This window comes from Opisthocomus hoazin, chromosome 7, assembly GCF_030867145.1.
Source record: "Opisthocomus hoazin isolate bOpiHoa1 chromosome 7, bOpiHoa1.hap1, whole genome shotgun sequence".
NCBI classification, from domain to species: domain Eukaryota; kingdom Metazoa; phylum Chordata; class Aves; order Opisthocomiformes; family Opisthocomidae; genus Opisthocomus; species Opisthocomus hoazin.
In genome coordinates, this window is record NC_134420.1 from 48,534,808 (window position 1) to 48,556,489 (window position 21,682).

The 21,682-nt window shown below is 45.2% G+C and overlaps 1 protein-coding gene across 7 annotated transcripts in view; it reads left to right on the plus strand.

Annotated features, from left to right (window-relative positions):
* The first annotated feature begins 4,740 nt into the window (after positions 1–4,740).
* Positions 4,741–21,682, plus strand: part of GPATCH2L (G-patch domain containing 2 like) — a 42,418-nt gene continuing 25,476 nt past the window's right edge. Inside the window, exons 1-9 of one of the 7 annotated variants that reach the window (XM_075425658.1) lie at positions 4,793–4,822; positions 5,357–5,437; positions 5,530–5,672; positions 5,782–6,452; positions 12,734–12,798; positions 16,165–16,341; positions 16,704–16,783; positions 18,866–18,933; positions 19,926–19,965. In XM_075425658.1, coding sequence (XP_075281773.1) covers positions 5,794–6,452; positions 12,734–12,798; positions 16,165–16,341; positions 16,704–16,783; positions 18,866–18,933; positions 19,926–19,965 — 1,089 coding nt within the window. In that variant the 5' untranslated portion in view covers positions 4,793–4,822; positions 5,357–5,437; positions 5,530–5,672; positions 5,782–5,793. Of the gene's footprint in view, positions 4,823–5,356; positions 5,673–5,781; positions 6,453–12,733; positions 12,799–16,164; positions 16,342–16,703; positions 16,784–18,865; positions 19,054–19,925; positions 19,966–21,682 lie in introns of those variants that run through there. The other 6 variants (XM_075425659.1, XM_075425657.1, XM_075425660.1 and 3 more) reach the window with 6 other exon arrangements.

Genomic DNA, 21,682 nt, shown 5'->3' on the forward strand with positions numbered 1-21,682 from the left:
CAAGTGGAGGAAAAGAAGGTTATCAGGAGTAGTCAGCATGGATTCACCAAGGGGAAATCATGCCTGACCAATCTGATAGCTTTCTATGATGACATGACTGGCTGGGTAGATGAAGGGAGAGCCACAGATGTTGTCTACCTAGACTTCAGCAAGGCTTTCGACACAGTCTCCCATAATATCCTCCTAGGGAAGCTCAGGAAGTGTGGGCTGGATGAGTGGTCGGTGAGGTGGATTGAGAACTGGCTGAATGGCAGAACTCAGTGGGTTGTCATCAGCGGCACTGAGTCTAGTTGGAGGCTGGTAACTAGTGGTGTCCCCCAAGGGTCAGTACTGGGCCCAGCCTTGTTCAACTTCTTCATCAACAACCTGGATGAAGAGTTAGAATGTACCCTCAGCAAGTTTGCTGATAACACCAAACTGCGAGGTGTGGTAGATACACCAGCAGGCTGTGCTGCCATTCAGTGTGACCTGGACAGGCTGGAAAGTTGGGCAGAGAGGAACCTGATGAGGTTCAACAAGGGCAAGTGCAGGGTCCTGTACCTGGGGAGGAACAACCCCATGCATCAGTACAGGCTTGGGGTGGACTTGCTGGAGAGCAGCTGTGTGGAGAGGGACCTGGGTGTCCTGGTGGATGACAGGTTAACCATGAGCCAGCAGTGTGCCCTGGCTGCCAAGCAGGCCAATGGCATTCTGGGATGCATCAAGAGGAGTGTGGCCAGCAGGTCGAGGGAGGTTCTCCTTCCCCCTCTACACTGCCCTAGTGATGCCTCATCTGGAGTACTATGTCCAGTTCTGGGCTCTCCAGTTCAAGAAAGATGAGGAGCTACTGGAGAGAGTCCAGCGGAGGGCTACAAGGATGGTGAGGGGACTGGAGCATCTCCCCTACGAGGAGAGGCTGAGGGAGCTGGGCTTGTTCAGCCTGAAGAAGAGAAGGCTGAGAGAGGACCTTATAAATGCTTACAAATATCTGAAGGGTGGGTATCAGGAGGATGGGGCCAAGCTCTTTTCAGTAGTGCCCAGCGACAGGACAAGGAGCAATGGGCACAAACTGAAGCACAGGAAGTTCCGTCTGAATATGAGGAAGAACTTCTTCCCTCTGAGGGTGACGGAGCCCTGGAACAGGCTGCCCAGGGAGGTGGTGGAGTCTCCTTCTCTGAAGATATTCAAGACCCGCCTGGACAAGGTCCTGTGCAGCCTGCTGTAGGTGACCCTGGTTTGGCAGGAGGGTTGGACTAGATGACCCACAGAGGTCCCTTCCAACCGCTACCATTCTGTGATTCTGTGATTCTGTGAACTATACCTGTTCCTGGTAAGGGCTGCATCTCTGAGGCAGGGCACATGCCACCAAACCCACACAGCTTGACCAAACTGTCAGCCCGGAGACTTTCCAATGGGCAACTCACAGCTTGACAGCCAAAGTCTTCAGAAATTCCTTCCGGGGGGAAATGTGGCGGTGTAGCCTTGTCCACCACGCACTTCTTCACTCCCTCCCTTTCAGCCCTGTCCTTTCTCAATACCCAGGAAAGATTAACTCCTCTCCGTGCGCCAGAGAAAGTTATTATCATTAATGAAGAATTAAAAGGGAGTGATTAATAAAGGGCCCTTATCTGGCAGCGAGGAGGAGGCTGGACAATGGGAGGGAGATGGAGAAAATGAAAAACAATAAATATGAAGCGTAAAAGGAGGCGAGCACTGCTCCCACTTGTTAGATCGCAGCTGCATCTCCTGAGGGGGGAAGGCTCCAAATTGTTAATTACTGCCTCTGAAAAGACCTCGCTCTGATATGTTTTCTGCTGAAAGGTTCCCATTAATGAAGCAGCGATGATGCCGTTTCCCTTTGACTTGCCTTCAATTCCCTCCCTGAGCTTCCTCCCAAGCCGGGAACAATGAGGCCCTGGGAGCTGGCGGCTCCCACAGGCCTCTCGGAGACTAGGCCAGGGGCAGCCGAGTGAGGGGAGCCGAGCCGGCTGCGAAATATGGAGGGGGGAGATAAGGCAAAGACAGAGGAAAGAGGCTCACTCCCAGGAGCCCAGGGAAAATTTGCAGTTATTATGAAGGAGATGAGACAGATTAAAAGCCCTTGTGTTCTGCGCTGCCCTTTTATTTAGTGGCTTCATCTCCGAGATGAAAGAAGTTGGAAATGACTTTCTCCGCGTTTTGCTGCAAGAAGCTTCACGGCACATTTTTTGACTTTATTCCTCCCTTTGTCTCTTGTCCCCTTTCTGTGTCTCTCTTTTTCCTTTTAACCCCTGGAAGGTTTTGCTGAGAAGCACCACGGGACCAGGCAGAGCATTTGCTGGGGCAGAGCAATGACCCCTCTGCTCTCCCAGTCGTAGCGGGCCGTACCCCCCCTGGCTGCCCGCTGGAGAGGGAGCTGGGCAAAGGCACCGCAGCAGCACGCTGCAAGCCCCTGCTCGCCTCAGAAACGTCCCTCACCGCCAGCATCTCCCCTCCCGCCTCCAGGCCCAGCAACAGTTCAGCACTGGTGGCTGCAGCCGCCGGGCGGGAAAAAGAAACCTGTATGCACAAAGCCCAGCGACCGGCAACAATCCAGCTGGGATAAGAGTGCTGAACGTCTTGTATGCCTAGAGTATTTCACGAGCAAAACTAGTGCTGAGAAGATGGGCCAGTTCCTGTTGTCCATGCAGGGAACCTGCAGACTTTGCATAAAGTAAATAATTTGCCAGGGACGCAGGATGAAGTTGAACGCAGGCAAGGATTCACCACTCATGGTCACTGGCCCATGTCAGAGTGAACCTTGTAAGACAAAACAGAAACACCATAAACTGCTCAAAACCAGATTACACCAACTGCCCTGTTATATTTCTCCAACTGCTGTTCCCAATTTTCTGATTTTTCCCTCTATACATCAATGCTCCTTTGCTGCACCCTTTTAGTTCTTGGGATTCTTGCAATTGCAGCTTCTTCCTCTCTCTTGCTTTTGCCCTGTCCCTCTCCCAGAAAATGAACCCCATGCACCGGTCTGTTGTCTTTACTCAGGCCAAATGCTGCCATCATCTGCTGAAATTTGAAGTCTTGAAAATGGCAAAAAAATTGGAAGGAAAAAGTACAATTTCTACCAGCTGCAAAACAGTTTGTTGACCAACAGAAACAGCAGATAACTAGTTGGGAAGATGAAGGGAAAATAAGAGAAATTAGAGTGGGCATCTGCTGCCATCTCCCCAGGACATCTGAATGCAGGATTTCTTGTACACAGTTGTTTATCTGGTTTGTTATCCTACCTGGAGCAGCAGCCGCTAACGAGTGCTTGAAATGAAGGGGTAAGAAGCTCTGAAGTGGATGTTTGCAGAATAACCTTCCTGTCAGGGGAGTTTCTCTCTAACTGAGACATTTTGTAGCTGTTTTATGTCCTGAAGCATGAAAAAGGATTGCAGCGGTGAAACAGGATTAGATTTTAGGAGGGACTGGCTCTCAGCTCTGAGAGCAAAAAGAAAACCCCCATATTGGAAATAGGAAGCTGGCAGGGAAAACAAAATACCACAGGCCAGTAGGGTGAGTTACTGCCACGGAAAGGGTTAAAAAGACAAAAAGGACAGGATTTCACAGACAAATCGGTGCAGTGAAAGTAACTGAAATGAAGTCAGCTATTCGGAATGGGATAAAAATGATCTACCTAATGCCAGTTTTTCTTCTTTCAGTGTTTCTTTTCCAAGGAAATTTCTCAGAGAACTAAAACGTAATGAAAACGTTAACCTGACAGCTCAGACCAACATGAAGGACTAGTTAGAGAAATGGCGTGTGGGGAGCTCAGTGAAGCGAAACGACGACTGTCCTGCCGGGGTGTAGGAATCAACGGCAAGCTCCGGGATTCGCTTGTTTTGGAAGTATCTTGACAAACTAGGGAGGGTGCCAGAGGACTGAGGAATAGCAAGCGCCGTCCCGGTCTTCTGAGGGGGGGAGCAGGGCGGAGGCGGCGATCTTGGCAATTACTGCCCTCTCAGAGTAACTTCTGTTCCTGGTGACATGGTGGAATAAATAGAGACGGAAACAAAAACAAAAAAAAAAGTAAAAATACGAAGGAGAAGAAATCTATGAGCAAGAAGCAGCAGCATAGATTTATAGAGAGCAAATCATGTCAGACAAACCCAATTACTTTCTCTGATTGAATTTACAAAATTAGTGAACAGAATGCCGTGAACGTGTATCTGGACTTCGGCAAAGCCTTTGATACGCTGCCTCCTAAAATGTGACTTGAGAAATGAACCAATATCGGCTTGAATATGAACGCAGCCGCATGGTTTTAAAAAAAAAAACAACAAACAGACTGGAAGATGAGAAATAAAAGGGAATGCTAGGCAAAAACTGGACGGTGGCAGGGTCACACGGGGCTTTGCTCTGATGGCTGCCCGTGATGTGTAAAACGATGCCAGGAAAAGAAGTGCAAGGCTTAAGGAGAGGGGAGCAACACGGAGAGGTTTAATTCAGGAGGTAACTAATTCCCACCCTGATATACGCCGTTAGGGTGCCGGCAGCGAAACGGGAGTTTGGGCACCGAGTTTACGGGTCGCCTATTGCAAAAAAAAAATAACCAAGCAACTACAGGGTAAGCGTATGGCAAGGGCCGCCCCGTTAGCAGGGAAACGATCTGTAAACAGCTCCAACAGCGGCACCCCGACGCTCACATCCCCGCGGCCCGGCCTGAGGGGCGGGGCGGGGCGGGGGGGGGGCCCCCGGCCGTGAGCCTCACCCCCCGCCCCCCGCCCGCCCAGCCCCGCCCCTCAGGCGGGGCGGGGGGGAGGAAGTAGCCCGGGAAGGCCGGAAGCGTTGTGGAGGAGGGGCTGGTGGAGCGGGGCGCTGGACGGTGAGCGGGGTCGGGGTGAGGCCTGACGGGTCCGGGAGGGAGGGAAGGAAGGAAGGAAGGAAGGAAGGAAGGAAGGAAGGAAGGGGGGGCGGTGAGGGCAGGGCTTCCCCTGGTGGGGCCGGGAGTCGTGAGGCGGAAACGCCCGGCTTCTCGGAGGAGGAGGAGGGAGGCGGTGCGGTCGGGTCGCTGAGGGCGCTCGGAGTGAGGGAGGGCGGCCTGCGGCGGCAGGTGGCTCAGCGCGGTCGGGGTGCGGGTGTTGCTGAGCCCGGTCGGAGGTGGGGAGAGGAATCCCACCTCCGCAGGGCACGGGTGAGGAGAGGGGAGGTTGTTGCGAGGTGAGGGGTTTGCCCAGGGCTTGGTTGTTGGCTCGCTGACAGCTCTGAGGTGGAAGGGGTGGGATTTTTTGGCAGTAGGAGTTGGGGCTCGGTCTTGTACACCCTGTTCAAAGGAGCATAGGGTCCCGTGCACCTTGTTTTGCTGTTGAAGTGATGCTGGCTTGCAGACTACCTGTTTTACTGTCTGTTTTACTCTCAGCTTTACTGCCTGTCTACTTTTCGGAACACGCGATCTGTTTGCCGAGCAGTCTAACCCTTCTCTGTGGCTTACCGACATCAGGTAGCAAACTAGTTGCAGGTTGTCGTACTCTTAAGAAGTGTAATAGAGCACGTTGCTTCAGCGCAAAAGATGTAACTTCAAGGCTTTTTCAGACACCGAGCACTTGACCCAACTGCTGCAGTAGTGAGATCTCTCCTACCATGGTTAGAAGGGGGATTTAACCCTAAAGGAAGGAGTGATCATTAGCCCAAGAAGCGACAGTTGTTCTGCATTGGTTCTCCCAGGCAACTTGAAAGTAAGTGTGTAACTTGGTTAATATTGCCAAGGCTATAGCATACTGTAGTCTGGTGATATGTTGGTAGCTGCATTGGCGTCTGATGCTAATTGTTTGTTGTCATTTTTAGTAGGCATTGCCAATGGATGAACTAGTGCATGACTTGGCCTCAGCCTTAGAGCAGACTTCAGAACAAAACAAGCTGGATGAGCTATGGGAAGAGATGGCCCTAAGCCCACGGCAGCAGCGGCGTCAGCTTCGCAAGAGACGGGGTCGTAAACGACGCTCAGACTTCACGCATCAGGCAGAGCATGGCTGCTGCTACAGCGAGGCCTCGGAGTCAAGCTTGGACGAAGCTGTCAAGGATTGCCGTGAGGTGCTGACAGCCAATTTCAGTGACTCTGATGACATGGCAGTGGTCAAACGACACCCAGCTCTCAGTGCCACCCTGAGGAGCAAGCAGCACTCATGGCATGAGTCAGACTCCTTTACAGAGAACGCACCCTGTCGACCTCTCAGGCGCCGACGGAAAGTCAAACGTGTGACATCAGAGGTGGCTGCCAGTCTCCAGCAGAAGCTCAGGGTGTCAGAGTGGAATTACGAGAGGGGCTTCAGGTTCAAGTCAGCCAAGAAACAGCGTCTTTCACGCTGGAAAGAAAACGCCCCTTGGACATCATCCAGTCATGGCCTTTGTGAATCAGGAGAGAACAGGCCCTTCCTCAGCAAAGGGGGAAGGAAAGAGCGGGTGGAGTGTGAAGCTGGTGAACAGAAACAGGGCTCAGATGAAAACATGTCGGAATGGTGAGATCTCGGTTTCTTCCTCATGCCAGTCAGATGGCCGCCTTGCTTGCAGCTGCTTGTAAATCCTGTGCCTTGCTTTTAGAAGTTCTTATCAAAATTATTCAGTGCTGTTCTCTTTTTGAAGATGAGAAATATCTCAGCTACTACTGAACTGTAGAAGTTTTTCCAAGTCTTTCCTGTCAATGCTGTACTGATGACCTGAAACACTTCCTTGAAAAGTTGGCAAGCTGATCTGTTTCTGGCTCCTGTTAACACAAGCAGCCCTCTGAAATGTCTGTGGCCCTGCAGCTACAAAGTGGCATGCTTGTGGCCTGGGGTTTGGAGAGTAAATCCAGTAAATCCACTGTTGGCACTTGTGTTTCATGATTGATACGAACTGATCTCAGTTTCTTGTTTTCAATATTTCCCATGAGTAATAATAGAGAACAGATCAGATCTCCCATTGTGACTGCTAGCCCTCTGTGCAGGTACTGCGTGAACCTCCATGAAAATACTATGTTTGCAGTTCTGCATCTTTGCTCTGGATCTGGAAGAAGGTCCTGAAAGGCTAGCTGTGGAGAAAATGTAGCGAGACGATAAGGAAGTTGGGGGAAACTGAATTAATACTTGCAGGACAAGCCTGTGCAAACAGTGGAGTCTGACATGTCTTTGTGTCCAGTTTTGGAGAACTTTGATGAATTTGTGGCAGAATCTCATGCAGGAGATGAAAACGAGAAGTGTAAATGTCGTGGTCTGAATTTGTTTGTATGTCACCCTTGGGAAGTTTTCTCCTTGGGTGTGACTTTTATTCTCTCCGTAGAAGGTTTGGGGCTAGAAAACTTCTGTACAAAGAGATTTTTCAGGTTAGAAAAGAAACAACTGCTGAGAATCAAATGGAGGAGATTTCTTAATGAATGGCATGCAGAAAGTGAATAGGGTTGTTTATTTGGAAATTATCATTGTGTAAGAAGCAGGAGACAATGAGGAAACATTTAAAACAAACAAACAAAAATTTTTCATAAAACTTGAGGTTTGGAGTGCTGCTGTGGGATATTCTGGAGGTCAAAAATCTAAACGTGTCCAAAAGGGTGATGTAGAGCATAGATTTATCAGGGTCTGTTAACCATTACAGCCCAGATGGAAGATCCGGCTCAGGAAGTCCTTAAACTGCTGACTGGAGAAATATCCAGAGGAAATGGTCTGTATTTGTCATGTTCCCATATTCTTTCCTCAAGCATCCACTGTAATAGGCACTATCAGACAGAGGACAGCGGATTTGGAAAGTGTAATTGTTTGATCCAGTCTAATTGTTCATATGTTAAGGTTCATTTAAGTGTTCTGGCTGTCTAGCTCCTGCAGTGTGTCAGAATGGACTGGTGGCAGTTGGTTGTTGAGGGCTTTGTGGATAGCAGCTGGAAGTGCCAAGTTCTCAGTGGTGTTCTCTGGGACACTGTGAAAAGCATAGTTTATAATATGTCCTCGCTGTCCTGATCCAGGGGACCACTACTGCATTTTTACTGAATTAGTGTGGTTTGTATGTAACAGTTACAGGGTGGAAGCAGCAAAAAAGTGGTAATTTTTTCCTTAAAAATTGACTATTGTTTGCTTAAAACGTGGCTGCAAAGCGTGCCTTTTCACGAGACCAGTGGATGCCTTTTTGCTGCTAGTTGGTGAAAGCACTTTTGTGTTTTCAGAGCTATTTGCTGGTAGTCCAGGAAAGGGAACGTGCTTAGTAGCCCCTGAATGTTGCGTGTCAGTGGTGATGGACTGAGAGATACCCTTACTTGATGTGGCAGTGATGGACAGTGTTCCTTGAGGTTTTTTCCCCACCAGTCAGAGTCAGTTCTGTCATGTCAAACTAGCAGGCTTGCATCCAGCCTTTATTTGTGCCAGCCTTTGAAAGAGTAAATAAATAGCTTTGTCTGGACTGTTACTTGAGGACCATGCTGGGAGATCGCTTTGTTCTGTCTCAGTTGTCCCTTGCTCTCAAGCTAATTACTGTGCAAGTGTCTGCGTCAAATGACATTTACCATCTGCTGCCAAATCCTTGAGATTCTCTTTGGAAAGCCACGGGTTGGAATATTTGACCTCTCCAACACCACGTATATGATCTGTGCTGTGACTCACTAGGGAGGGCCAAAGCTGGAGAGAGAAATACATACAACCTGCTTCACTGCAGAGTAGCCCTCATGGCAGTGAAGGATCGTGCTTTGGTCTCTGTTGCTCTAAATATAGCACTTTGCTGCTAGCAGCAGGGTGAAGCGGGCTGTGCTTGCCTCACTCGCACTCTAGCTGTTTTTTCTGGTATCATAAGAGAACTGCTTTGTACAGGTGTATTACAAGGGCATATCCTGAAGAAGGGAGAAGAAGATCGGGCGCTTAGGAGAGCGAATCGTATGGTTGTTATCACAAGCTGATGGGAGGGCAGGTGACTGGTACAGCTTGTGGGACTCAGAAGCAGTCTGTGGTGATCTCGTGATTTACGAAACATTTTGATACTGAGTTGATTCCACCACTGTTTACTCATGTAGCAGCGGGGAGTGTCACAAAACTAAGTGTTTTTAGGCAAACTAAGTTGTATATTCAGAGCTGGGTGTTTTTCACCTTCTTTTTCCTCCTCTCCACTGACACTTGCTTTTGTTTGTTACGTAGGAGTGAATCTCTGTAAATGCTAAAATGTCCAGCGTGATTTCTGCTTTCTAGAAGGCTCCTTATCCTAAGTCAGATCAAAAACCTACTGTATACGGTAGATAAACTCCCACTCACTGAGAAAGCTTTGAATATGGATCGTTAATGAGGAGATAGTTTGCTTGTGGGACTGCACCCAGTCTGTTCCTGGAGGAAGATGTTCTGCCATATTGTGGTTCAAAGTGTGCATGAAATGAAATTGTTTGCTGAACATGGAAAGAGATGAACACAAACTGAGAGAAGGCAGGATGTGCAGGAAGGCAATGAGGAAACAATGATGGTTCTAAACTGGGTAATGACATGGCTCAAAGCCTAATATATAAATGATTGTGGAAACAACAGAGGAAGCAAGTGGTCTTAGTTTAAGTAGCTGTTTGTATATTTGTACAAGGGTAGCAATTAACTGCTGAGACCGTTAAAAGTAACATGCCCTTCTGTCCCTTAATGCTTTGAAATTCCCTGCAGCCATAATAAAGCAAAGGCAAATTAGAACTTCAGCACTCAATATATTTCTCTTGGTGGTCTGAGCTGGGTACTCCCAGAATGGTCTGAATTTGGCTTGAGGGTGGAGCAAGCTATAGTAGAAGAGTTGTCTGAAAAATCACTTTGAATGATGTGCTTACTAGTGAGAGATGTACAGTTTGTCTAATCTACTCTCAAGTGCCATAACTCTTAATGTGACTTTTTCAAGCTGGGGATTGTACCGACCTCCCAGTGCTGTGTGACTTCACTGGCTTGATGCTGATGAGGTATTTTTTGAGGTTTAACCCCGACAGGCAGCTCAGCCCCACACAGCTGCCTGCTCATTCCCTCACAGTGGGATGAGGGAGAGAATCCGAAGAGTAGAAGTGAGAAAACTTGTGGGTTGAGATAAAGTCAGTTTAATAGGTAAAGCAAAAGTTGTGAGCACAAGCAAAGCAAAGTAAGGAATTAATTCACTGCTTCCCACTAGCAGGCAGATGTTTAGCCGTTTCCAGGAAAGCAGGGCTCCGTCATGTGTAACAGTTACTTGGGAAGACAAATGCCATAACTCCCGATGTCCCCCCTTACTCCTTTCCCCCAGCTTTTGTTGCTGAGTACGACATCATACGGTATGGAATATCCCTTTGGTCAGTTGGGGTCAGCTGTCCCGGCTGTGTCCCCTCCTAACTTCTTGTGTACCCCCAGCCTCCTCACTGGCAGGGCAGTGTGAGAAGCAGAGGTGGCCTTGGCACTATTTAAGTACCGTTCAGCAATGACTAAAACATCAGTGTGTTATCAACACTGTTTTGGTAACAAACCCAAAACATAGCACCATAGACCCACTGTGAGGAAAATTTAACTCTATCCCAGCCGAAACCAGTACAGTGTTCTGGCCTGGGAGTGTAACCCGTGCTCATCCTGAGTTTGCAGTACAGTCACTTTACTCTTTGGAAGGGAGGTGTTTTGATGACAGCCTGCAGTGGCAGTCAAGAGCCTGGCTAAGCTGATGAATTGGAGGCCAGTCTCTCCATAAAGAAAAAATCCCCCTCCTGGAAGGCAAGTGACAAAGACAGAGTGTTCAGCTTCCCCTCCTTCTCCAGCCCAGCCTGACCTTCTGCAGCCCCTTGGTGCCTCTTGTTTTCTTATTTTTATAGAAAATCAATATCCCTCCTGACACAAACAATAGCTCAGGCGAAAGAATAAATGGAGGAAACCTGAGATCTCTGTCCATCACCTCTCACTTTAACTCCCCCAAACTATTTAATTATAAGCATGCTTTGCTCCAGGTGTTTGCAACAGTGAAATTGCTAAATGAGGACCATTTTAGCCAAGGATTGGGTGATCAATAACACTCTATAGCAGTAGCTTGTCGGATCAATAGCGTTCATTATTTCATGGTTAAGGTAAGTAGCCTCCTTTGCAAGTGGAGGTCATTAATCAGTACTTACTGGACGTGCAGAAAGGCTTGTGTAGGAGTCTAGTTTGTGTTCAGCCCTGAAGTGTAAAAGGCTGGTGAAGAGGGTGAGATCTGTGAAAGTTCATTCCAGTAAAGCACTGGCAGTAATGTATATCTATAAGGAACTAAAGACCTCGCAAGTACAACAGGATGCTTTAAGTACTGTTAATATGATCTGGAGTCTTGACTTAATGCTTTTTTGTTTCTCAGGCACCTTTACTCTGAGGATGCTAAAACCCTTATGAAGGAGTCACTCAGTCCTCGCATCTGCTTCTTTTGAGGACTATTAATCCAGGCTTTCAAAAGGGAATGCAGACACGCTAAGAGATTTTCCCAGGGTCATACAGTGAGTTGGTAGGAGAGCTAGGAAACGAATGACTCGTGGTTCTCAGTCCTTGGCCTTCGTTGCTATGGTGTGTTTGTGGGAGGGTGAATGAATGGCCAAACTTTGTAATGTATTGATTTGGAATTTGGTATTAGCTTACATATTGAAACATGGGAATTATGTACAGACTGTTCATCCTTTAAATTTAAATGACCTTTATACAATGATGAAGATGCAGAGTTTGTAAATACCCAACATGATGAGTTCGTTTGGCTAAACTTTAGAGCACATTTTCTAAGAGCAATGATATGGTCGTAAAATGGGGGTTTATTATGTGCCTGCAGTTCTTTGGGGTGACACATCTTGTGATCCCTCATCCTTCAGCCTTTTGAGTCAAGGGGTATCTAGTTGATACAGGTGTCTAATATAATCCAATTTCCCTGGAAAAGAGGGACCCAGAGATGCTTCCTAACAGCACGCCCTGATCAGAGATTGGTTCTAGTGCTGAGTTACACCCAATGTTCGCATCTAAGGCCTTAGTGCTAAAGGGGTGGGCAGTAAGTAGTTTCTGCTTGTTCTGATATCTCTCAGCTAAATTAGTGGAATTACTGCCCGAGGTGTCCAAGGATTGATTTAATACCAGCATTAAAGTCATCAGATGCTTCGGGCTGACCTGAGCATATACTTCTGTTACAAATATTCATCCAGCTTTACAGTCAATTAACGACTTTCTACACATTAACTTCTACTTTAATTCTTTGGAAATTAAGAATCAAGTTTCTGGTAACTGCTCCAGCAAATGCAAAGTGTGCTGTAACAGGGTTGCATTCAGCAGCAGCAAGTCACGCTATGCTAAGGTATTTAGCTGAAGACTTGTTAGTGTACCAGCTGCTCTTCCCTCCAGATAAAATGAAAGTTGCTGTAGGTTGAAGGGGAGTTTATGTACCTGTATAACGTTTTTGAGAAAAAGGAATCTGAAGTAGAAAACTTCAGAGGGTTTTCAGTAGTTGTTAAGTGACCCAAGGATAGAGTTTTTAACTGCACTAAATTTCCTAGTGAGTATTCCAGACAGTGTCATGGTTAGGTTATTAACTCTAGCACCCGAGGCAAATGCCATTGGATTACATTTTGGTAACTTAGAACTAGACTAGATACAGGATTCTACTCTGTTTCAAGTGATGCAGCATTGCTAGGTTTTGACACAAAGCAATTATGTCTCATGCTAGAGCCAGCCATGTGTCTGAAATGCAATTTCTGTGAGATATGTAAAGCATTTTGGGCTCAGAGAAGTAGTAAAATGTAATAAAGTGTTTTTTGTTTTGTATTTGCTGCAGTTATAACAGTGGAGTTTTTTGTTTGTTTTTGTTGCAGTGAAACCAGCAGTGTATGCAGCAGCAGTGATACTGGCCTGTTTACCAATGATGAGGGCCGCCAAGGTAACAACTGTCCTGTGATTTTCCTGGTGTGTTGCTGGGGAATTTCTCTTGCTTTTTTTTACAAATACAAAGAAAGATCTATGTTTGAAGAGAGATAGAGAGGGAAGTATGGGAGAAAGGCCAATGGTTGGAAGGGGCTAGTAGTTAGGGAATGAGCTGAGGGCCACAGAGGTGTGATTTTAGTAACAGTACACTCTTTCTGCTGAAATACTTTGTTTATCAGATCCATAATATTTGAAATATAAGAAGCTATTATTGTGGAAAGGTACAGACATACATGAGGAGTTTTAGAGCTCTCCATAATGAAGGAGCAGAGCTTATGATTTGTTTCTATAGGTCTATGTACCATTAGTACCTTAATCTGTTAGTTGTTTTCTCTATGGACAGAAAGAGACCATGTGAGAAAAAAATCAGTTAATACTGACAAGTCACCTAATGGTCTGTGCTAAGAAGACAACAGTAATATGTGATAGGTTTTATTTCTTTAAATACACATTACTCCCTTGCTCGTGTGTGCATTAGTTGAGCCAAGTATTTTCAGTGTCTGTTCTAGAAATGGTTGCTTAGAAGGTTTGAGTATGGAGTGTAATCTGGTTTTATTTATCAGTGACAGCACGGTGTCCAGTTTACTGGGGATGTGGCAGAAGTAAGTGTGAAAGAGGTTGTAGTAGGCACATAGGCACTCGGGACTACTATATTTGGAGCAGGTGGATGTGACCCTAGAGACCTGTAATTCTGCTCAGCCTCTGCTGGTGTGCACTCTGATTCTGTCACATTTCACAAGCTAAGATTTGGATGAGATCTCTTCTGGGAATATATGACTGCTAGAGGAAGTAGTATCAGTAACTCGGTAGGAGATGCTGCTTCCACTAGCTTGTTACTCACCCAGGTATCTGTGTGTGAGGCAACACGATGAGAGCAAATATGCTTATGTGTTTTCTGATGCTATGTTAGGCTGTAGGGCCGATAAGTTTTGAGCTTAGGTGTCTATAGGACTTTTCCTGAAAGTACGGATTTCAAGTATCAGCTTTGACCTGTGCTGGAAAATAACTGTTTCCAGCCTCCTATTCTTCAAAAGCAACAGAAAAGTAAAATCTTTTGTCCTCTCTTTCTTACCAGTGACTGTTCTGGGGGATCTGAAATTAGTGAGCCCTTGCATATCAGATGATGAAGCAGGGTGGTGACTGAAGTGTTGAATTTTTGCTTCATCACCCGAGGCAAGATTTATGTAGACTGGATAAGTGTGTGTATATATATACACGCCTGTCTATACACTTGCCCTGGTTTTATATGCTGTTTTAGACATTAACTTTTGGCTGCTACTAGAAGTAGAATACCCAGTATACAAGTGCATGTGTGATATACTACTTAAATAAATTAATAAAATCCAATTACAGCCTTCCCTGTCTAGGTGCTAGAAGAGATTTAACATCCTAGTCATCAGGCCTCTGTCTTTTCAAAGACTTTATACTGTAATAGCTTTCTGGCCAAGATGTTTTAGCTTACAGTTACATTAAGAAGGGTTAAAAGATGTTGTTGCACTTTCGGGTTAAATAAGGAACCTCTCCCTTTCCTTTTTTTAGTCAATTTGAAGTCATAAAGTAAGTAATAAACAACAGTTCTCCACTTCAGTGAGATGGAGAGAGCACAAAACATTTTTTTTTTTGTCACAGATCGTCGTCCTAGAAATAATTTTCTAGTACAGTTCCAAACTGAATAATGGGAAACTTCAGGTAGCAGTGTACTTAAACTGAATGTAGGTTTTTCCCCTCTTCTTTTGCGGTTATGTCACGTAATGTTTGTGCTGTTACTAATTAAATAGGTTGTCTTTACAATTCCAGCTACCAGTGCACTTCTGTCAGCAGCGAATGGTCCTAGTTTATAATTTGATTGCAAGGTTTTTTTGTTACATGCATTGGGATCTCTCATGGTGAAAGTTCCTGCAGTATTAGCATCTGATCCTGATTGTTAAAGTTTGTTTTGTGAAAGTAGTGATTCGAGATATGACAGCATACTATGCTCATAGATCCAGAACTGTAGGAATATTTTTGCACAAATTACGATCACTTACGAGAATTATCCAAATGTACTTAGTTTTAATTTACTATAAAGTGGGTAGGGATACTTACATTTTTAGAATATATTTGTCACAAGCGTGCTGGGTCAACTGACATATTATAGAAGTAAAAAGCAGTGTTAGAGCTTCGATATTAAGTGTTCTGGCTATCCTACCTGTTGCTAATTGGAGATGGTTTTGGGTATTGCTTCTTCTGTTAAGCGCAAGATTGCAGCATTCTTACTAGTATGAGGTTTTTTCTTTTTTTTTTTTTTTTAATCTGGCAAGATATGTGGGTAGGCATAATGGACTTCTGTCAAGGATAATGTAACTTGATGAGGAAAGGAGAGTAAGTGGGGATGCTTGAGCTGAGACTTAATAGTAGTCAAATGAGAGTTTTCCCTAAGTCAGGTGTGTTAGTTTTCTAGGGCAAGGTGAAGTACCTTGCAATTACACAGGACTGACACTCTGTTAGCTGAGCTGCTGAAAAGCTAAGGTGTGTCAGGTTCTTTGCCATTTGCCTGCTTTTTTTCTTATGCTGCTTACATGCTGTTGCTCTCAGGGGATTTCTGGCCAGGCAGATTTACCATGAATGGCGTCTGATGCAGTTCATTTTTAGACTACAACTGCATTAGTTGCTGTGACCCTGCTTTATGGAGACTTTGGTCATGACTGGTGCTGCTGCTACTCTAGTTTTGCAGAGTGTTTGTAGTTCTGACGGATTCTAAGAAATTTTGATTGAGGCAGACTCACAGAGTGGTTAGTACTTAACACTCAGAGTGACCATTTCTAATAGTTGTGTGTTTTCCTCTTAGCTGCAATGTTGGGAGACTAGGGATCTTTCTCATCAGTGGGTATGTTCTTTTGCTTACTCTGTGAGCCTGGTCTCCTCTTGTGAAGCCTCTCCTGTGACAGCCTATAATGTCTGCCGAATGATTGGCCTCTACCTCTGTCACAGTAATTACTTCAGAGAAAGAGTTGTGCATAAGATACCACACAACATGGAACTAAGGTTGATGAGATGCAGTCGCAACAGAGTGCGAAAGCTGCCTTAGGCAGGTCTATAAAGAGGGCTTTATTCTTTAGGGAAATTCTGTAGACTGATGAGTTGGATAGTTTAAAGCATTTATTGAGGCCCCATAGTTACTGCAGATCGTTGAAACAGAATACAAATACAAGGCTCTTCAGGAAGGAATTCCTAATGAGACTTCATCTGATTCACATCCAGAAATGCCTACCTGTAGTATTTTGTGGGACTGTCACAGGGTACATTGATGTTACTTGTGGCTAATTCCATTCTATTTCTTTAGGAGATGATGAGCAAAGTGATTGGTTTTATGAAGGAGAATGTGTTCCAGGATTCACTGTCCCCAACCTTCTTCCCAAGTGGGGAGCTGACCACCGGTCTGAAGTGGAGCGGATTGACTCAGGCCTGGACAAGCTTTCGGATTCCACGTTCCTCTTGCCCTCGCGGCCAGCTCAGAGAGGTGAGGTCCATAAGGAAGGCCAGGTGTTTGAGAGCTTTTGATCTGATGGCAAGAGTAGATTCAGTTCATAGGTCCTGCAATTTAAACTGATATTAGTGATGTTATTTTGTAATGACCCAATTAAAAATAGTTGCACTACGGGAGAGGATACTAAAGTACTCATACCAGCTGCCCACATTCTTGAGTCTTCTTTGTTTTAAATAGGGAGTTTATATGATTTATGAATAAATTGGCATATCTGCCTCTTGCAGATTGAGAAATAAGAGACAGAGGATCCGACTTGACCACTGATTTTTTCTGGTGGTTTTGTTAGGAAGAATTTTCTGTATTCGTTGCTCAGTTTTTCTGGGTTTGGTTTTCAGGATTTCATGCTCGCCTGAATCGCCTTCCAGGAGCTGCTGCCCGTTGTCTCCGAAAAGGTCGGAGGAGGCTTGTTGGCAAGGTATTCCCTTTTGCAAGATAACAATTTTGTATTTCCCATGCTGGCCAGCCCTGAAGTACTATTCTAAGATACCATGTGAATTGTTTTCTGCAGAAGGGTGCCCTGTAGGTTTTTTTTGGTTCATGTATTGTTCGATTTGTTTAACTGCTTTGACTGTCAGAAGTTACTGGAGTGACTAAGTGGATTTTAAGGCAGGTTTGGAGTGGCGAAGACAGTCGATGAGTGCTAAAAGCAATATGAAAGGAGGTCTGAAGATGAATGACAGTGAGCATAAATATGAAGATTTAGACAGAATGTGGGAGAAAATTATGATAGCATGAGACTTGTGCATGCTCATAATCTAAGACTGCAAGGGCAGAGGGGTGACTCGAAGGTGAAGGAAGGCCAAATTTTTAGATAGGGAAGCAGACTGATATAAATGACAGCAAAGGAAGGTGGTTTTAGCAGTTGCATTTTTAGTGGGGAGACAGAAGAGTAAAAGGGTGTATGCAGTAATGCAGATCAAGTTGCCCAAAGCTGTTGACTAGGTTTATTATATGTAGAGCAAACAACAGACAAAATATTTGTTCTGTTTCTAAAGGAATAAGCAATACTTTGCAGATGGCTGTCTAAAGGAGGGAGGGATGCACCTGGCTGGATTTGAATCTTGGAGTGTTGAGTGCTGTTGTCTGTCATAAAAGATATTTCTGAGAAGGAAGGTGCTGGGCGTGTTTGGCTTTACTTTTATTGGGATGTGCTCTGTGCTTTTGAAAATACTGGCATATGTTCTGACCTGACTGGCTTTAGAGTCTGTTAGCAAGGTGCGTTAAAGGGGCTTGGAGTCTAGAGGAGTGTGACTTCTTCCTGCTGTTCGGTCACACTTGAAAGATCCTTGTTTTCCCCTTCTTTCTTTGACTCACCTTGCTTAGTTGTAACCAGTGTTTAAAATATGAATCTTCAGCTGGCAAGAGACTGGCTTTGGGCAGGGTTCCTCAGGCCACCTGCAAGTGGCTGGGGCTATCGTCAGCACCTCTAATGATCCGAATGAGAGGGATAATATTTACTTGTTTAATTCATCTTCATCACCTTAAAGGGATCTTTGTCATTTGCAGCGGAGGTCACTGTTCCCCCTTCCCCATCTCTCTCTAAATTCTAATCATAAATAATGAGTTTCATTCAGAGCTCCCCGCCAGCGAGCTGCTAATTACCAAAAGTACGGCTTGTAATTTACACAGTAATAAACCGTAAATTTAAACATTACGGTACTTTAAGTTAATAATTTTCCTGCTGTAACAAATAGCCCATCTTTCACCCCTGCTGCTACAACTGCCCCCCCCCCCCACTTTGAGTGTGCTTTGCCTATGTACCTGTCATAAACTATGCAGAATTTTACCTGTGAAAGCCGTTTACCCTCATCTTCAAACCCTCACTGCAAAGTGTATTTCTTCCTTGGGGGTAGCTGCTATGCAGATATCAACAGCTGGTGCATCAGGCTGTTTGTGTACGTGGATCCCAGCATCAAGCACATACGCAGGGCTGTGTCTCACAGGGAGAAACGTGCTTCCAGAGCAAGTGCTTTCTCCTAGGATCTACTTTTTCTTTAGCTAATAGAGGCCCTGGTGCTGAATTGCTGCTTTCAGAAAGGGCAAAAGCTTCATGCATACTCCTTGTTTCATTCACCTGTGCTTGGTGAATCCCCGTTGTTAGTGGGACAGTGTGATGTCCTGCCTTTCAGCCTGTTTCTGCCCCAGCTGACCTCAGTAACCTGGAAATAAGCACTTCTCAGCCATTTCCCGTGTTGTAACTACATCCTTGTGCTGCATACTTTGTACTGGTCCAGTGTGTGGTGCACCCCTGTACAAGCAAATATTGGCACTAAAATAGCCCCAGAAAGAAAACAGAATGATTTCTGCCATTCTAATTAGTTAAATCATCTCAGTTGAGGCTTTAAAAGGAGAGGGCAAATATGTTTAGCTGAGAGTGGGCTGGGAAGGAAAACATGTGGCCCAAGGAAGCAAGATATGTGCTTACTGGCAGCAGCAAACTATTATGTCTGCTTACTGTGTGAGAGTTTGCAACCTTTCACCTGTCTTTGTGTTTCAGGAGACCTCCATGAGCACTCTGGGCACCGAGAGGCTAGGTCATATTGTTAGTGATCCACGCCAGAAAGAGTAAGGCCCTTAACAGCTGTTGTGTAGAACTTTGGGAGAGGAGGAAGAACTATAGGGTCTTGTTCCCTCCTGGGACTGAAGGGAGTGAAGAGCTGGGTGGTAACTTAAGCATGCAGTGACTTGTGGAATGGGAGACAGTCCTCTACTGATGGCTTCTCCATTTTCTTATTTGCAGTTGCTGACTTCCCCTTTGTTTACAAGACTGCCCCAGTGTGTGGACATTGCTTAAATGCCCTTTTGCTTACAGTCATCTTTTTCTTTCCTGTTCCCTTATAATGTGCCATTGCAATAACAGCGACCTTCTGCACAGTATGAGAAGACTGATCCCTATATGTTACTTTTTAAAAAAGCTTCTGTGTGAAGTCATGCTATGGGCACATACCCAGGCTGCAGAAATGATGCTGACAAGGCAGCCACTAAATTGCTTTTTCTTTCTGTAGTGTTCTGTGTCCTTCCCCAATTAGTGTATTAAATCACAGAATCACAGAATGTTTGGGGTTGGAAGGGACCTCTGTGGGTCATCTAGTCCAACTCCCCTACCGAAGCAGGGTCACCTACAGCAGGCTGTAGAGGACCTTGTCCAGGCGGGTCTTGAATATCTCCAGAGAAGGAGACTCCACAACCTCCCTGGGTAACCTGTTCCAGGTTTAATTTAAATTGTGGTCAGCACCAGAAATAGTCATGGTGTCTATCCTTTGGCATCCCTCTAATGCTGTTCTTGTTGGGCAATGGATAGGTAAGGGTGGCTCATCTTGCCTGTAGTGCAGTGGGTCTAGCCTTCACCAGATGTTGGTAGCCAGTTTTCTTCCCTGGGTCTGAAATTTGTTTTTTTAGTATGATTCCTGCTGATATTTAATCTTTCTCCTTCTCCCTCCATCTTTGTTCTTCCCTCTCCCTTGTCTCCTTACTCCCAACCCTCCTTTTTTTTCCCCCATGTTCATTCCTTCCTTGGCATTGCTCCCACCTGTCCTGCCAACTCTGCCTCCTTCCAGTTTTTGGTTACCATCCATGGGGAAGAGAGATCGCAACCAGGTAAGCTGACTCTGCTCTACTTTTTTTATTTTCTTGGTTTCCTTCTCTCTAGAAAGAACAAAGTGCCAGCTTCTGATTTCCCACACACTGTGGCCTGTGCCCATGAGGTAAGGCAGCCCTTTCCCTTCTGATTTTGGTAGCTGATGTCTGCTGGGCTTTGAACACAACTCGTGTCAGGCATTATATTGTCTATTTAAACTAAATAGCTCAGGAACCCCTTTGTTTATCTCCCTGTTTCAGGTTAGTGTAGGTCTTCCTCTCTGACAGTGAGTGGGAGGGAAAATGCCTCTTGGCAGGAAGAGCTTTGGACTCTCAAAATTCCAGAAGAATTGGAATGTTTTTCTCTCTTTAAATGCTTTGTTTTGCCTTGCTTGACTCAGGCTTTTACCTGATAGTATCATCAACAGAGAAGGGAAAAAACCGGTGAGCTGATTGTAGTTAAATAGCAGCCGTAACAGGAAAATGTAAGAGGTGATAAGCAAGAGAAATGGGCATTCTTGTAACTGAAGCTTTTGTGTATGCACTTTTATATTCACCAGTAAGTCTTTCATAGCTTCAGTCCTAGGAGGCTTTTTTACTTACAATATAGGAGCTTGTGTTCTTGATAGCAGAAAGCAAAAATGATCTTCCATTTGAGCAGTCGTGTTGTAACAGTGTTCCGAGCCATGCACACTCTGTTCTGTTCCTTTGCAAGTTGGTTTTTGGATGGGGAGCAGTAGGAATGAAATCTGCTTTACCCTTCAGGTAACTGAAAATATATATATGGCAAGAAATCATTTTCAGGCCTTTGTGCAATTGTGTCTTTTCTGTTAATGAGAACATGTCACATACCACTTTTATGTTGCTAAAGAGAAGAATAATAACTACATAAGCTTTAAAATGACCAAAATAAATTACTTTTGTTTTTCTTAAATGAACTTGAATCGGCTACAGAGGGTTACTGGTGATTCTCCCCTGCTGTGCAGCTGCAGTATTACTTCACTGTCAGTAAACTAGCTGTCCAACTTAAGGAGGAGCTCCCTGATAACAACAGCTTTGTGGTGCATAGTGCCTCTTCTTTCTCAGAAAGGTTGAAGGCAAAGGCCTAGTACTGAGTTCGAGAGTTGCAGATAGCTGTTATGACGAGTGCTGCTGCGGTTGTGGATTATTCATTTGTCCTTATTTAAAAATGCATCAGTAATCCTAGTAATACAAGAAAAGTGTTCTGGAGATTGGTGTAGCACTTTGCAGAGCAGATGGAAATGAATTTCCTGCTTGTGGTGTGAATTATAAATAAAGAGGAAATGCTGAATGGAAGTGTAATGCAGGTACCCCAGAGAAACTACCAGTCTAAACCTTCTATTTGCATATTGAGCGAAGTTTGCTTCATGCATTGATTGACTAGATTATTCCATTTCTGTCCTGACCTTTAAAAAAAAAAAATCTTAAGAGTTGCATCTTCCACAACAAGCTGTCTTGCACAGGTTTGATGCCTTCAGGATTTGTCTAGTGTGTGTCTAACAAAGGATCCAACATTAGCTTGACCAGTTTCAGAAATTTGTTTTAAGCGGTGTGCAAAGAAAGCTTGTGAGATGGGTTGGGAGTGGGAGGAGCAGCTCACTTGCTGTGGAATGAATTGGGAGCTGACTGTGAACTGAACGTCGTGGATCTGAGTCTTCCAGAGGTCTGTGTCAGTGATACGTACAACCGTAGGAAATACTGCTCTGTGCTTGCACTG